Source organism: Vipera berus (genome assembly GCF_964194415.1).
Source record: "Vipera berus genome assembly, chromosome: 2".
NCBI classification, from domain to species: domain Eukaryota; kingdom Metazoa; phylum Chordata; class Lepidosauria; order Squamata; family Viperidae; genus Vipera; species Vipera berus.
The window spans coordinates 280,199,352-280,216,613 of NC_138203.1; the positions used below are offsets into that span (position 1 = coordinate 280,199,352).

At 40.8% G+C, this 17,262-nt stretch overlaps 2 protein-coding genes across 2 annotated transcripts in view; both read left to right on the forward strand.

Annotated features, from left to right (window-relative positions):
• LOC308663017 (vomeronasal type-2 receptor 26-like) overlaps positions 1-2,015 on the forward strand; it is a gene marked incomplete at both ends in the record, with an annotated part of 61,618 nt that extends 59,603 nt beyond the window's left edge. The window contains one exon of the mRNA XM_081319161.1: positions 1,108-2,015. Coding sequence (XP_081175287.1) covers positions 1,108-2,015 — 908 coding nt within the window. The remainder of the gene's footprint in view (positions 1-1,107) is intronic.
• A 5,145-nt stretch (positions 2,016-7,160) lies between these two features.
• LOC308663018 (vomeronasal type-2 receptor 26-like) lies at positions 7,161-16,460 on the forward strand (the record flags this gene model as incomplete). The annotated part of the gene is made up of 4 exons (XM_081319162.1): positions 7,161-7,322; positions 13,375-13,602; positions 14,386-14,512; positions 15,553-16,460. 4 exons carry the CDS (start codon positions 7,161-7,163, stop codon positions 16,458-16,460), a joined length of 1,425 nt encoding a protein of 474 aa, XP_081175288.1.
• Positions 16,461-17,262: the final 802 nt, after the last annotated feature.

Below are 17,262 nucleotides of genomic sequence, written 5' to 3' on the forward strand. Positions count from 1 at the left end.
CTATGACTGTCATCCTTGTGCAGAAGGAACCATCTCGACTCTGGAAGGTGGGTGAAATCAGAGAAAAGTTGCAGACTTTTGGAAACAAATGGCTTGGCATTAGACACTTTTTGTTCTTCTTTACTGATTAATATCTGTCTTATTATCTTGATGTCTCTGGAGAAATGAAGAACTTATGATCTTTCCCTTCCCTTCCCTTCCCTTCCATTGACTAATACATGACTAAACATCTGGAATTCTTCATGTAAGAGGTAAAACAAAACCGCTGGAACATTCCTTCCTTCCTTCCTTCCTTCCTTCCTTCCTTCCTTCCTTCCTTCCTTCCTTCCTTCCTTCCTTCCTTCTTTCCTTCCTTCCTTTCCCTCCAACACCTTCCCTCTTGAGAACTGAGGGGCATTGTCTTTTTATTAAGTGGATGAAACTGGAAGAATTTCCCCCAACGGCTGGGATCAGAGAAAGTCCTGAGACTGATCTTTTTCATATGACCTCAAAAAAATCCCAAGGAGATGGACACACCTACTGCTTGTTTTTCTGGCATGGGTGGGAAGATAAATAACAACAACACGAGAATCTATCAACGAAGTGTCTGTTGCCAAACATGTCCTCAACATTTCCTTGGTCCACATTGAGAGGGGCATTGTTATTAGCAAAGGAGATTTTAATAAAAGAGCTTCCTTAAAAGCCAGTTGATACATGAACACCAGCAGTTTTATCTTCCTTCTATAAATAATCAGAGCTTGAAGGGCCATTGGGGCCCTCCATACAATCTTCTACTCTTTCCTGTGATTGAACTAATCCAGTATAAGAAATCATCTCTCTGTGGGTCACTAGCAGGAAAGTTGCAGAGACCTTTGGATTTCACCTCTCAAACATTATTCATGATACAATCTTTAAAACCAGTTGGAGCTATCCTGGGAATTGGTTGCAGAGATTCTCATTTTTCTTTAGCACTCTGTCTCTGTGTTACATTGCTTAAAATTCCTAGCCATTTATACACATTACCTTTCTCTAGACATAACTTTCTCTAGACCACCACTAGTTTCACTCCATCTATGCATCTTATAGAAGAACATGCATTACAGCAGATGTTAATCTTGCTTTTTCTAGATGCTGAAAAATGCACCAAATGTCCAATGGATCAACATCCTAACGTCAACCGTGATGACTGTATACCAAAGACTGAAACTTTCCTATCCTACCAAGAAAATTTGGGGATCATCCTAGCTTCCCTTGCCTTATTCCTGTCTTTAGTAACAGGATTTGTCTCGGGAATCTTCATTAAATTCCAAGAAACTCCCATAGTCAAAGCCAACAATCGGGATCTCTCCTACATCCTCCTCATCTCTCTCCTGCTCTCCTTCTTGACCTTCTTCCTGTTCATTGGCCAGCCAAAGAGAGTCACCTGCCTTCTCCGACAAACAGCCTTCAGCATCATTTTCTCAGTTGCCATTTCTACTGTCTTGGCCAAAACTTTCATGGTGGTGTTAGCGTTCTTGGCCACAAAACCAGGGAATAAAGTTCAGAGATGGCTAGGAAAAAGCCTGGCCAATTCTATCATCCTTTCTTGCTCTGGTGTCCAGATCGTACTCTGTAGCATTTGGTTAGGGACTTCTCCCCCATTCCCCGACTCCGATATGCATACACAGTCTGGAGAGATTATTCTGCAATGCAACGAAGGTAGCGTCATCATGTTTTACGTTGCCTTGGGCTACATGGGCTTCCTGGCTGTCATCTGCTTCACAGTGGCTTTCCTTGCTAGGAATCTCCCTGGAGCCTTCAATGAAGCCAAGCTGATCACCTTCAGCATGCTGGTTTTCTGCAGCGTTTGGGTGTCCTTTGTGCCCACTTACTTGAGCACCAAAGGGAAATACATGGTGGCTGTGCAAGTCTTCTCCATATTGGCTTCCAGTGCTAGCCTGTTGGGATTCCTTTTCTTCCCCAAATGTTACATTATTTTCCTTAGGTCAGACCTGAATACAAAAGAACATTTGTTATCAAAACAAAATATAAAGTAAATTTTGCTCAATGTTTCTCTCAAATTCCATTTAACTATTACAGAAGTAGACATCCTGTTTTTATCTCCCCTTTTTTGTTTGCTATTTGGGAATAGAGAAAAGTGTGCAACATGGGTGATTTCTTTCTGTGAGTGTAGGAGAATTTTGCCACCAATATATATGAATCAAGCCAAATGACATTGAAAAGCAAATTGGTTTATAGGGTGAGACAAACTTATACTCAGGGCTTTTTTTTCTCATAGAATGCTCAGAACGGAGTTCCGGCACCTTTTTTGGATGGAACATTGTAGAGTAGGCAAGGCGGGTTGTATGACATATATGAATTCCGGCACCTTTTTCTTTTACAAAAAAAGCACTGCTTATAACTAAACTTTTGAAAAAGGTGAAAGCAGGTATCTGAGCATGATAGCAAAGAGAAGCCTGCAGATGAAGTCCTGGTAATATCTTATCTAGGGCTATATATATACAGATTCCTTGATTCATCTATGCTGCCTGGTTGGGACTCAGCTAACTTGTCAGACACTATAAAGAGCTGTAGAGCCAGTTTGGTCTAGTGCAGGGCTTTTCAACATTTTCACCCATTGTACCACTTTTAGGACATGGCAACATCCAAGTACCACCAGTTGCCTAGCAAGGTGTCCAAAACTTGATGACCAAAAAAAAAGGAAAAAAGTGATGAACTACTTGTAGTCCTCGACTTACAACAGTTTGCTTAGTGACTGTTCAAAGTTACAATGGCACTGAAAAATGTGCCCCCCCAAGCACAGTTGAGCAAGACACCCCCACCCGGTGGCGCTCTTCCTCCTGTCCGAGGTTTTCATTGTTGTGAGCATTTCTGTTGAGGATTGGCAGCAGGGGTGGGGGAGGTGTTTTGGTTTATATTCACCCCCTCTGCTGGGTGGTTGCAGCAGGTTTTGGTCACTTCACATGACCCCGGGACACTGGAACCGTCATAAATATGAATCCGTTGCCAAGCACCTGAATGTAAATCACAAGACCCTGGAGATGCTACAACTTTCCAGCTGATTGGTGCTTTTTCTGGGCTCAGGAGCACCAGGATCAGCACCAAGCTCCAGCTGGAGCCTGGCGCTGATCCTGGCACTTCCACTGAGCCCTGACAGCCCTGCAGCTCCAGCCACCGTTCGCTCAGGCTTGTGTGGTGCTACCACCGGTTCAGCTCATTCCCCTCGCCCGCTACCACTTTTTTAGGATGGTGGCGTACCACCTGCTAGGTGCCAATGTACCACAGGTGGTACCCATACCACTGGTTGAAAAGCCCTGGTCTAGTGGTTAAGTCATCATGCCAGAGACATGGAGACCATGAATTCTAGTCCAGACTTGGGCAGAAAGCCAAGTTGCTGATTTTCAACGGGTTTCTTTCTCTCAGCTCTATAAAGCAGGAAATGAGGAACGACTTCCGAGAAACAGTTAGAACAATTAACCAGTGGAACAACCTGCCTCCAGAAGTGGTGAATGCTCCAACACTGGAAGTTTTTAAGAAGAGAATGGCCAGCCATTTGTCTGAAATGGTATAGGGTTTCCTGCCTGAGCAGGGGGTTGGACTAGATGACCTCCAAGGTCCCTTCCATCTTCTTCTTCTTCTTCTTCTTCTTCTTCTTCTTCTTCTTCTTCTTCTTCTTCTTCTTCTTCTTCTTCTTCTTCTTCTTCTTCTTCTTCTTCTTCTTCTTCTCCTTCTCCTTTTCCTTCTTCTTCTTCTTCTTCTTCTTCTTCTTCTTCTTCTTCTTCTTCTTCTTCTTCTTCTTCTTCTTCTTCTTCTTCTTCTTCTTCTTCTTCTTCTTCTTCTTCTTATTATTATTATTATTATTATTATTATTATTATTATTATTATTATTATTATTATTATTATTATTATTATTATTATTATTATTATAACCTTGCAAAGAAAACTACAGGGAGTTTTCCAGGCAGTCTCCAAGAATGGAACATGATTGAACGGAAGGGAAAAATGGATACTTCTTTTACTAAAATTTCTTCCAGGGAGAAAGGAAGGCCCAGAGACTTTGCAAATAGAATTAAACATTATAAAAGTTGTTGTTGTTGTTAGCTGCGAAGTCGTGTCTGACCCATCACGACCTTATGGACAACGTTCCTCCAGGCCTTCCTGTCCTCTACCAATTATAAAAGTATTGCATGTTAAATTGTATTTAACAGAGAGCCAGTCTGTGGTGTAGTAGTTAAGGCGCCAGGTGAGAGTCCAGAAGATTGTGGTTTCAAGTCTGGACTTAGTCATGAAAGCCAGTCAATCTCACTCAGCCTAATCCAACTCGCAGGGTTGTTATTTTGGGGAAAACAGGCGGAAGGATTTGATATGATCACTGCTTTGAATTTATAAAAAATAATAAAGACTGGATATAAAATAAATAAATAGAATTTTCTGACAATAAGTTCATTTTTCCCTCCATTTGCTCAGACCCTGCCTCCTTCCTAGTGTGTGGAAAGCTGTTGTCCAGGATTTGGGAAGGCGTCTCATGAGGGGAAGCCCACATGCTGCTATGGCTATCTTCCTTTTGCAGAAGGAAATATCTTCACTGTGGAGGGAGGGTGGGTAATATACCTTGAGATTTTCCATGAAAGGGTGTTTTGATAGGCTTAGCATGGCCTTTCCTCGAACCACTAACGCAGACCTGGGCATTTTATAGTCCACAGGCTACATTTGATCCTTTTGGCTGCCCTGCTCCAGCTCATGGTGGTAGTGGTGACGAGGATGGCAGTGGTGGTAGTGGCCAGTGGGGAGGACATCAGCCCTCAATAACAGTCCCACTTTCCCGTGTGGTCCCTTCAGAAAATTAATTGCCCACCCCTGCACTAATGCATGAATAAAAGGGTGATATTGTTTGGCTTATAACATATATCTTCCTAATAAGTCTTCTGCTTTCCTTCTTGACCTCATTCCTATTTATTGGACCACAATGGAAAGCCACTTGCCTTCTCCAAGGATAGCTAGGGAAGAGCATGGCCAATTCTGTCATTCTTTCTTGTACTGTTGTCCAAGTTCTCCTCTACAATGTCTAGTTAGGGACTTCTCCCCATTCCCTGAGTCAGACATGTACTCACAGTCTAGAGGTGTCATGCTAGAATATGATGAAGGCTCTAATCGCATGTTCTACATTGTCCTTGTCTACATGGGCTTCCTGGCTGTTCTTTGTTTCATTGTGACTTTCCTGGATAGAAATGTACCTAAAAGCCTATCAGGTTTTCCTCTAAAGAAGTCAACAAAATATAGCTTAAATACTGTATACCACTATTCATGGTCTTTCTAAAAGTTACTCTTGATTCTGGATTTCCTAAGAAAAAAATATTGCAAAGATTTGGGGCTAAATTCTGCAGTCTCCCTCACTGGCCCACCTTCAAAGTTTGGAGTGACATCCGTAAATTCCCCTTTGGACACCTGCCTCTTGAGACATTCAGTGTTCAGTGAGGTGAAGGTTCTCTTCATTGTCATTATTCAAATCATAGTCACTAATTTTATGTTAACTCCCTAGACACATTTCTGAAAACTTTCAGAAAACATGTCAGAAAATGTTTTGATTTCAATATCTGACTCAAAGTCAATATGGGGTGGAGTCTGATTCAGAAATTCTGGATTCATAAATGTCTCTAGAGACAGAAAGTGAACAGTGGCTGTGTTTCTGTCCCACAACTAGACATGTCTGGACCTGAAACTACTATTTTGGAAGAGGTTTTGGTTTCTTATACCTCTTCATCTAATTCTTCATTCAAAAGCAGATGACACAGAGGAGGTTCAATCAGAGCACAAGTCATGTTATTGAGGCTTCTGTTTGTGCTGCTTTTGTGGCCACAGCGAGTCGGCGGGATGCTCAAAGCCAAATGCCTCCTTACTCTTGAACAAGGTGAAGTAGACCCACAGATTCTTTACAAGCCAGGAGATTATTCCATTAGTGGCATAGCCTCTGCAATGATGGCAACGTGGGAATCATTGAGCTTTGATAGAAGTCCTTCAGCAAAATTCACCAAGTAAGTCAATCTTCCTGTACTGCATTAGAGTCACTCCACTTCCAATCAATGTCTACAGTTCCAGCCTTTTGAGAAAACAAGGAACTTTTCCCTTGATCTGCTTCTTTTCCTAACTTACTATAATAATAATAATAATAATAATAATAATAATAATAATAATAATAATAATAATAATAATAATAATAATAATAATAATAATAATAATAATAATAATAATAATAATAAAAGTTGGAAGGGACCTTGGAGGTCATCTAGTCCAACTCCCTGCTCAGGCAGGAAACCTTATACCATTTCAGACAAATGGCTGTCAAGTCTCTTCTTAAAAACTTCCAGTGTTGGAACATTCACCGCTTCTGGAGGCAGGTTGTTCCACTGGTTAATTGTTCTAACTGTCAGGAAGTTTCTCCTTAGTTCTAGGTTGCTTCTCTCCTTGGTTAGTTTCCATCCGTTGCTTCTTGTCCTGCTTTCAGGTGCTTTGGAGAATAGCTTGACTCCCTCTTCTTTGTGGTAGCCCCTGAGATATTGAAACACTGCTATCATGCCACCCCTCACCCTTCTCTTCATTAAACTACACATACCCAATTCCAGCAACCGTTCCCTATATGTTTTAGCCTCCAGTCCCCCAATCATCTTTGTTGCTCTTCTCTGTACTTTCTGATTCTACTTCGGGGTCCCTACTGTACATCTAGAATAAACAAGCTCTAATAATAAATAGTTTCTTTTAGCTGTCTGGATAAGTAACCCACCATAATTAAGACAGAGGAAACAGTCCAGCAGAGATGAGATAAAATCTTTCAAGTTTAAGGCATGAAAGAGAAGCTATCTTAGTGTAACCAGCTGGGAGAATGCCTTTTAAAATGTGAACAAGCTGAACTTTTCTGTCGTTTTATTTCTCTTTTTATGCTAATATTTGGGCACATTGCAATTTTTTTTGAAGAATAACCGTCATTGAGTTGGTTAAAAGAATTATTGTGAAAAATAAATAGACATTATAGTTGTTGATATGTTTGTACCTACAGAACATCATCTAAACTTTATTGGACATTTTTGCCCTTCGTTTTTACCATTGAAGACTTCAACCAAAAGGGCCACCTCTTACCTAACATCACCCTGGGTTATAATATCTATGAAAACTTCTTCATGGTAGAAATGACTTCAGAGGCTTTGTTGGATCTCCTTTCAGATGGAGAAGCCAATGTCCCCAATTACAGGTGTGGAAGGCAGAGAAACACACTGGCTGTTCTGGAAGAGGGTGAGACTGGCGTCTCCATCCAGATATCGACTATGTTGGGCACCTACAAAATCCCTCAGGTGTGTCTTGTTCTTGGGGAGACAGTTTTCAGTCATGAAAGCTTGAAACAGGGGTCGTCTACTGCAAATAAAAGGCAGAGTTTGACTTTGAAAATGAGAGGAATTGCATTTTGCTTCTTAAATTTAAACTACCACCATCTTCCATTCCTTTCAGATCAGTTACAGTTTTGCTTCCCAGATTCTGAGGGATAAAACTCAATTTCCTTTCTTCTACCCGATGCTCCCTGCTGAAGGAGTCCAGTACCCAGGGATGGTCAAGCTGCTCCTCCATTTCAGGTGGACTTTGGTTGCTCTGGTTGCTCCAGAAACTGACCAGGGGGAGAGGTTCATGAGGACAATGTCTTCTCTGATGTTAAGGAATGGCATTTGTGCAATTGAATATCCACGCTTTCCAATAAACACATATCACATAGTTTTAAAATTCAAAGTGTATTCCAAGTGGAGAAAAATAAATGTTTGTGTTTATGGTTCAGAGACTAGTTCATTCCAGGTAGGAATCAGGTTTGTACAAGGGATACTCCAACACATTCAAGGACCTATTGTAGGAAAAGTCTGGCTTACCACAGCTCAGTGGGATCTCAGTCTCGAGTTCTTGTATAGTTTAGTTTCCTCTAAATATATTGGTGCCATTTTTTCATTTCTGATACAGAAAAGGAAATGGGCAAACTATGATGCATTTGACCTCCTTTATATATCCCTACATAACTTTGTAGAGAAAACCTTTTCATGTTCATCCACCAAAGATGACCTTTCAGTGAAAGTCTGGAGACGGTGCAGACAGAGAGAAGAACTGGTGGCTCTGAGGGAAGAGGAGATTGATCGGTGCCTGGCTCTGGACAGCTACATCATTTACAGCACCATGTGGTTTGTGGCAAGGGCCTTAAATTCAGCTTTTATTTTCACATCCAAAAGATCAGTGAGCAACAGGCGTATGAAGATGGAAGCTCCAAGTTTGAACGCTTGGCAGGTATTTTTTTTTTCCATCCGACATATTCCCACTGCTGTTTAGAATCAGTTTTGTAAATGGATGCCTTGATTACTTCTTCTGAAAAATTAAATTATCTTTGAACTCAAATCCAACCCAATTTCATTTCTGTCATTTTCATTCCCATTCCCTTTGTTCCTTGCTTCTGCAATATTTTCTTTTATTTTTCCCCCCAAACTGAATAAAAAAGAACACAGAATAGCAGAGTTGGAAGTGATCTTGGAGATCATCTAGTCCAACCTCCTGCTTAAGCTGGAAAGTCTATAACAAGAGGATAAATGGCTGTCCAGTCTCTTCTTAAAAGACTCCAGTGAAAGGGCACCCACAACGTCTGAAGGAAAGCCTTATAATCCTGCATCCAGTCTTGGCCCTTCTCCATTTCCCATTCTACCAGCACTATTATTCTTTTGGGAAAATTCTCATATTTCAGTAGAATGGAAGAGACTGAGTCTCCATGATTAGGAGGACATGGCCAACCTTCTCTGGGCTGGGGAGACAAACAGGCTGAAATTTGTTTGTAAATTTAAATTGGATTCTAATGATAAACCTAGTGATCAAATACTGAGTAGCTGGCAGTTTGGAGGGAATACGGCTTAAAGAATATCTGTTGCTATACTGGATAATCCCAATTTTTTTAAAAAATGGTCTTAATTGTCTATAGGAATTCAAAGTTTCTGAATTGCATAGGAAAAAGACAATGAGTTTAGAGAAATGCAGCCAGTTTCAAGAATTGATTCACTTTCTACATTGTTTCCTTGTAGAAAAGGATAGGAAGAGAAAAACCAAGACTTAAGCCATCACAAAAATAGCCAAAACTTTGGAGCCTTCCTATGAAAGCAAAGGAGAGAAATTTTCAAGAAGCAGCATTCATATACAATACAACATACAAAACATATCTGTAATGATATTTCTAGTATTTCAGGGTGTTGGCATGACCGTAGAAGAGACCTCTTCTCTGCTATTAGCATTTATGACCTGTTGACTTGAGCAGAGTGTTAAAATGCTAACAAGAAGCCAACTTGGGATTACAGTTTAGGCTGTGAGAGACAATCAAGTAATATAGTCAGATCAAAGAAATGACTGTTAGAATAAAGATGTTTTTTTTTACCAATATCTTTGCATCATCAGTGATACTTCCTGTGTTAAGTCACTAGTCTTCACAACTGGAAACCCAGGAGAATAACACAGGAAATAAGAAACATGATGCTTGTTACCTCAGTTGGACAACCAATATTACAACAAAGAGTAAAAGGAAAATGTGAAAGTTGCAGGAACCTTGGGGGAGAGTGACCATGTCATACTGGAATTCAGTATAACGTAAACAAATTTAGAAAGAGCTTCAGAAGGATTCCATGGATGAAAATCTTAAAGGGGAAAAAAACTTAAGGAGCTTGGGAAACAGAAAATTATAATTAATTATAAAAGCCCAGTCCAGCTCAATACCACTGAAAAAGGAAAACAAGAAATCCAAGAAGAAACCAGCATACAAAGAATTCTCTGATGAACTGAAAGACAAAAATGACTACATTAGTGGGTCAATGAAATGCACTGAACATAGTGGAAATGCAGTGAAATACTTGTATTTCAGTAAGGTATTTGATAATGTAGACCACAGTCTACTTGGTAAGCTAAAAAATGTGGGATAGACAGCATCACCACTAGATGGATTTGTAACTGGCTGACAAATCACACTGAAAATGTAGTCCTCAAGGGATCTACATCTACATGGAAGAAAGTAAGTGTTATGTATTGGGCTTGTGGTATCATCACTACATGCGTTGCTGGAGAGCTAACGGCTCCTCAGCTACCTAGACAGGCTGTCTCTGGTCCTGCAATTGGTCAGCCCAAGCGGCAAGTGCGGGTTTAATCCTACTGGCTGCTTCCGTAGGGCTAGGCTATATATATTGTGGCTGGGTGCGGCTCAAGCTCAAGTACAGTTCCAGCAAGAATAAAGAATGAGTTTCTCTGTACTCAGCCTTGTGTCTTCATTCCTGCTAACCAGAGCCCATGACTTAACAGTGGCAATGAGGATGGGATCCTGCTTCACCGTTTAAAAAGGGCTGAAGTCAACGAGGGATCGGCAATACATGCTGGAGGGAAGAGGCATTCCCCCCCCCTCTAGGCTAGTGGCCGCGTGCTCAGTGGATGCATTCCCTGATCCTAGAAGCAGGATACAAGATCGCAGGAATTGAGGAAGATGCCGAAGATGATCTTGGTATCCTAGTGGGCAATCACTTAAATATGAGCCTGCAGTGTGTAGCAAAAGCCAAAATAGACAGCACAAACCTAGGTTGCATTAACAAAGGGATAAAGTCAAGATCACATGAAGTATTAGTACTACTTTATAAAGCCTTAGTAAGACCACACTTAGAATATTGCATCCAGGTTTGGTCACTATATTATAAAAAAGTTGTAGAGACTTAGGAAAGAGTGCAGAAAAGAGCAACAATTAGGGGACTGGGGGCTAAAACATATGAAGAATGGTTGCAGAGTTGGAAATGACTAGCATGCATGTGCGGGGGAACCTTTACCTTTACCTAATCCAGTAAAAAGAAGGATTAGGGGTGACATGATAGCAATGATCAATATTTGAGGGGCTGCCACCAAGAAGAGCGGTTCAACCTGCTTCCCAAAGCACCAGAAGGCAAGACGGATGGAAACTAATGGAGAGAAGCAACCTAGAACGAAGGAGAAATTTCCTAAGAGTGAGAACAAGTAACCAATGGAATGGCTTGCCTTCCGTAGAAATAGGTGCTCCATCACTGGAAACTTTTAAAAAGAGACTGGACAGCCACTTGTCTGGAATGGTATAGGGTCTCCTGCTTGAGCAGAGTTTTGAACTAGATGATAATAATAATAATAATAATAATAATAATAATAATAATAATAATAATAATAATAATAATAATAATAATAATAATAATAATAATAATAATAATAATAAGTTGGAAGGAACCTTGGAGGTCATCTAGTCCAACCCCCTGCTAAGGCAGGAAACCCTATACTATTTCAGACAAATGGCTGCCCAGTCTCCTCTTAAAAACTTCCAGTGTTGGAGCATTCACCGCTTCTGGAGGCAGGTTGTTCCACTGGTTAATTGTTCTAACTGTCAGGAAATTTCTCCTTAGTTCTAGGTTGCTTCTCTCCTTGACTAGTTTCCATCTGTTGCTTCTTGTCCTGCTTTCAGGTGCTTTGGAGGATAGCTTGACTCCCTCTTCTTTGTGGCAGCCCCTGAGATATTGGAACACTGCTATCATGTCACCCCTCACCCTTCTCTTCCTTAAACTACACATACCCAATTCCAGCAACCGTTCCCTATATGTTTTAGCCTCCAGCCCCCCAATCATCTCATATATTGTGGCTGGGTGCGGCTCAAGCTCAAGTACAGTTCCAGCAAGAATAAAGAATGAGTTTCTCTGTACTCAGCCTTGTGTCTTCATTCCTGCTAACCAGAGCCCATGACTTAACAGTGGCAATGAGGATGGGATCCTGCTTCACCGTTTAAAAAGGGCTGAAGTCAACGAGGGATCGGCAATACATGCTGGAGGGAAGAGGCATTTCCCCCCCTCTCTAGGCTAGCTAGTAAAGCCACACTAGTGGCCGCGTGCTCAGTGGATGCATTCCCTGAGCCTAGAAGCAGGATGCAAGATCGCAGGAATTGAGGAAGATGCCGAAGATGATCTTGGTATCCTAGTGGGCAATCACTTGAATATGAGCCTGCAGTGTGCAGCAAAAGCCAAAATAGACAGCACAAACCTAGGTTGCATTAACAAAGGGATAAAGTCAAGATCACATGAAGTATTAGTACTACTTTATAAAGCCTTAGTAAGACCACACTTAGAATATTGCATCCAGGTTTGGTCACTATATTATAAAAAAGTTGTAGAGACTTAGGAAAGAGTGCAGAAAAGAGCAACAATTAGGGGACTGGGGGCTAAAACATATGAAGAATGGTTGCAGAGTTGGAAATGACTAGCATGCATGTGCGGGGGAACCTTTACCTTTACCTAATCCAGTAAAAAGAAGGATTAGGGGTGACATGATAGCAATGATCAATATTTGAGGGGCTGCCACCAAGAAGAGCGGTTCAACCTGCTTCCCAAAGCACCAGAAGGCAAGACGGATGGAAACTAATGGAGAGAAGCAACCTAGAACGAAGGAGAAATTTCCTAAGAGTGAGAACAAGTAACCAATGGAATGGCTTGCCTTCCGTAGAAATAGGTGCTCCATCACTGGAAACTTTTAAAAAGAGACTGGACAGCCACTTGTCTGGAATGGTATAGGGTCTCCTGCTTGAGCAGAGTTTTGAACTAGATAATAATAATAATAATAATAATAATAATAATAATAATAATAATAATAATAATAATAATAATAATAATAATAATAATAATAATAATAATAATAATAATAATAATAATAAGTTGGAAGGAACCTTGGAGGTCATCTAGTCCAACCCCCTGCTAAGGCAGGAAACCCTATACCATTTCAGACAAATGGCTGCCCAGTCTGCTCTTAAAAACTTCCAGTGTTGGAGCATTCACCGCTTCTGGAGGCAGGTTGTTCCACTGGTTAATTGTTCTAACTGTCAGGAAATTTCTCCTTAGTTCTAGGTTGCTTCTCTCCTTGACTAGTTTCCATCTGTTGCTTCTTGTCCTGCTTTCAGGTGCTTTGGAGGATAGCTTGGCTCCCTCTTCTTTGTGGCAGCCCCTGAGATATTGGAACTCTGCTATCATGTCACCCCTCACCCTTCTCTTCCTTAAACTACACATACCCAATTCCAGCAACCGTTCCCTATATGTTTTAGCCTCCAGCCCCCCAATCATCTTTGTTGCTCTTCTCTGTACCCTTTCTAGAGTCTCGACATCTTTTTTACATCGTGGTGACCTCCAAGGTCCCTTCCAATTCTATTATTCCATTATTCTAAACAACTTGGAAACTCAAAATAGAGCCTGTTTTTGAACACAGAGAGAGAAATGTTCAGATCTCTCCCATGCATTGACCGAGGGGTCTTTTAAACAAATGTTTGATATTGCTTCTAAACTCTTCTTTTCCTTTCTTTTCCAGCTTCACTCCTTCCTTCAAACTTCTCAGTTTCACAATAACTCCATAGAAGGAGTATATCTGGATGAGAAAGGAGATCTGGCAGCTGACATGGACATTGTCAACTGGGTCCTTTTCCCCAACAAATCTTTCAAGAGAATGAAAACTGGGAGTCTAGAAAACCTGTCATCCCAAAATGTGAAAATTACCATTGACCAGAACAGTATCACAGAGGTGGAAATGCTGAATAAGGTAGAGTAATATTTATTTCTTTCCACTGAAAGTGCCAAAAAGAGGGTGGGTGGCGATTTGCTTTCAGTGCCTTCAAGGTTTCATATCAGCAGTTCAGAATCTCAAGAATGCAAACTTATTCTTCATTTCCTATTCTGGTGGCTTTAAAAAATATTGTCCTCAATTTTCATAGAAACTATTCACTGACTCAATGTAAAGGGAGGTAGACTGAGGCAGTCCCCCAAATTATGTGGTTTACTTTGTCAGTGCAAAGAATCCATCCAACTTTTCCCTGATGTATTTAAATATTCATAGAAACATTTAATATTTATATAAATTAATTAAATATTTATATAAATTAAAAAGCCTAAAATTGTAGTGTGCATTAAACATAAATTGAAAGAGAAAGAGAGAAGGGATAACCAGTTCAATCTGTTTAATGAACCTGAAATTGCTTAATCGGCTTCTTATTACTGGAAGCTTTTGCCATTTTTCTGAAAATATGTCCATTTTCTGAACATTTTCCCTCTCTCTGCTTTACACCACTCTCTGAACATTTTAAAATGTCAGTATATTGTCCCCAATAATCTGGCTCCTCATTTTACTGACCTTAGAAGGAAGGAAGGCTGAGTCAAACATGAGCTCTATTAGGTTCAACTCCAGACTGTAGAGTTAGCCTGCCATACTGCATTCTAACAACTATGCCACCATGGCTCCTAAAATCCTTCCTCCTTTTCCACTGTTTTTTGAAAACAAATTCATTTTTTTCCAAAATAAATTCATTTTCTGCTCATTTTTCCTCAGCCCCTGCCTCCTTCCAGGTGCGTGGAAAGCTGCCGTCCTGGATTCAGGAAGGTGGTTCAGGAAGGGGAGGCCATCTGCTGCTATGACTGTCATCCTTGTGCAGAAGGAACCATCTCGACTCTGGAAGGTGGGTGAAATCAGAGAAAAGTTGCAGACTTTTGGAAACAAATGGCTTGGCATTAGACACTTTTTGTTCTTCTTTACTGATTAATATCTGTCTTATTATCTTGATGTCTCTGGAGAAATGAAGAACTTATGATCTTTCCCTTCCCTTCCCTTCCCTTCCATTGACTAATACATGACTAAACATCTGGAATTCTTCATGTAAGAGGTAAAACAAAACCGCTGGAACATTCCTTCCTTCCTTCCTTCCTTCCTTCCTTCCTTCCTTCCTTCCTTCCTTCTTTCCTTCCTTCCTTTCCCTCCAACACCTTCCCTCTTGAGAACTGAGGGGCATTGTCTTTTTATTAAGTGGATGAAACTGGAAGAATTTCCCCCAACGGCTGGGATCAGAGAAAGTCCTGAGACTGATCTTTTTCATATGACCTCAAAAAAATCCCAAGGAGATGGACACACCTACTGCTTGTTTTTCTGGCATGGGTGGGAAGATAAATAACAACAACAGGAGAATCTATCAACGAAGTGTCTGTTGCCAAACATGTCCTCAACATTTCCTTGGTCCACATTGAGAGGGGCATTGTTATTAGCAAAGGAGATTTTAATAAAAGAGCTTCCTTAAAAGCCAGTTGATACATGAACACCAGCAGTTTTATCTTCCTTCTATAAATAATCAGAGCTTGAAGGGCCATTGGGGCCCTCCATACAATCTTCTACTCTTTCCTGTGATTGAACTAATCCAGTATAAGAAATCATCTCTCTGTGGGTCACTAGCAGGAAAGTTGCAGAGACCTTTGGATTTCACCTCTCAAACATTATTCATGATACAATCTTTAAAACCAGTTGGAGCTATCCTGGGAATTGGTTGCAGAGATTCTCATTTTTCTTTAGCACTCTGTCTCTGTGTTACATTGCTTAAAATTCCTAGCCATTTATACACATTACCTTTCTCTAGACATAACTTTCTCTAGACCACCACTAGTTTCACTCCATCTATGCATCTTATAGAAGAACATGCATTACAGCAGATGTTAATCTTGCTTTTTCTAGATGCTGAAAAATGCACCAAATGTCCAATGGATCAACATCCTAACGTCAACCGTGATGACTGTATACCAAAGACTGAAACTTTCCTATCCTACCAAGAAAATTTGGGGATCATCCTAGCTTCCCTTGCCTTATTCCTGTCTTTAGTAACAGGATTTGTCTCGGGAATCTTCATTAAATTCCAAGAAACTCCCATAGTCAAAGCCAACAATCGGGATCTCTCCTACATCCTCCTCATCTCTCTCCTGCTCTCCTTCTTGACCTTCTTCCTGTTCATTGGCCAGCCAAAGAGAGTCACCTGCCTTCTCCGACAAACAGCCTTCAGCATCATTTTCTCAGTTGCCATTTCTACTGTCTTGGCCAAAACTTTCATGGTGGTGTTAGCGTTCTTGGCCACAAAACCAGGGAATAAAGTTCAGAGATGGCTAGGAAAAAGCCTGGCCAATTCTATCATCCTTTCTTGCTCTGGTGTCCAGATCGTACTCTGTAGCATTTGGTTAGGGACTTCTCCCCCATTCCCCGACTCCGATATGCATACACAGTCTGGAGAGATTATTCTGCAATGCAACGAAGGTAGCGTCATCATGTTTTACGTTGCCTTGGGCTACATGGGCTTCCTGGCTGTCATCTGCTTCACAGTGGCTTTCCTTGCTAGGAATCTCCCTGGAGCCTTCAATGAAGCCAAGCTGATCACCTTCAGCATGCTGGTTTTCTGCAGCGTTTGGGTGTCCTTTGTGCCCACTTACTTGAGCACCAAAGGGAAATACATGGTGGCTGTGCAAGTCTTCTCCATATTGGCTTCCAGTGCTAGCCTGTTGGGATTCCTTTTCTTCCCCAAATGTTACATTATTTTCCTTAGGTCAGACCTGAATACAAAAGAACATTTGTTATCAAAACAAAATATAAAGTAAATTTTGCTCAATGTTTCTCTCAAATTCCATTTAACTATTACAGAAGTAGACATCCTGTTTTTATCTCCCCTTTTTTGTTTGCTATTTGGGAATAGAGAAAAGTGTGCAACATGGGTGATTTCTTTCTGTGAGTGTAGGAGAATTTTGCCACCAATATATATGAATCAAGCCAAATGACATTGAAAAGCAAATTGGTTTATAGGGTGAGACAAACTTATACTCAGGGCTTTTTTTTCTCATAGAATGCTCAGAACGGAGTTCCGGCACCTTTTTTGGATGGAACATTGTAGAGTAGGCAAGGCGGGTTGTATGACATATATGAATTCCGGCACCTTTTTCTTTTACAAAAAAAGCACTGCTTATAACTAAACTTTTGAAAAAGGTGAAAGCAGGTATCTGAGCATGATAGCAAAGAGAAGCCTGCAGATGAAGTCCTGGTAATATCTTATCTAGGGCTATATATATACAGATTCCTTGATTCATCTATGCTGCCTGGTTGGGACTCAGCTAACTTGTCAGACACTATAAAGAGCTGTAGAGCCAGTTTGGTCTAGTGCAGGGCTTTTCAACATTTTCACCCATTGTACCACTTTTAGGACATGGCAACATCCAAGTACCACCAGTTGCCTAGCAAGGTGTCCAAAACTTGATGACCAAAAAAAAAGGAAAAAAGTGATGAACTACTTGTAGTCCTCGACTTACAACAGTTTGCTTAGTGACTGTTCAAAGTTACAATGGCACTGAAAAATGTGCCCCCCCAAGCACAGTTGAGCAAGACACCCCCACCCGGTGGCGCTCTTCC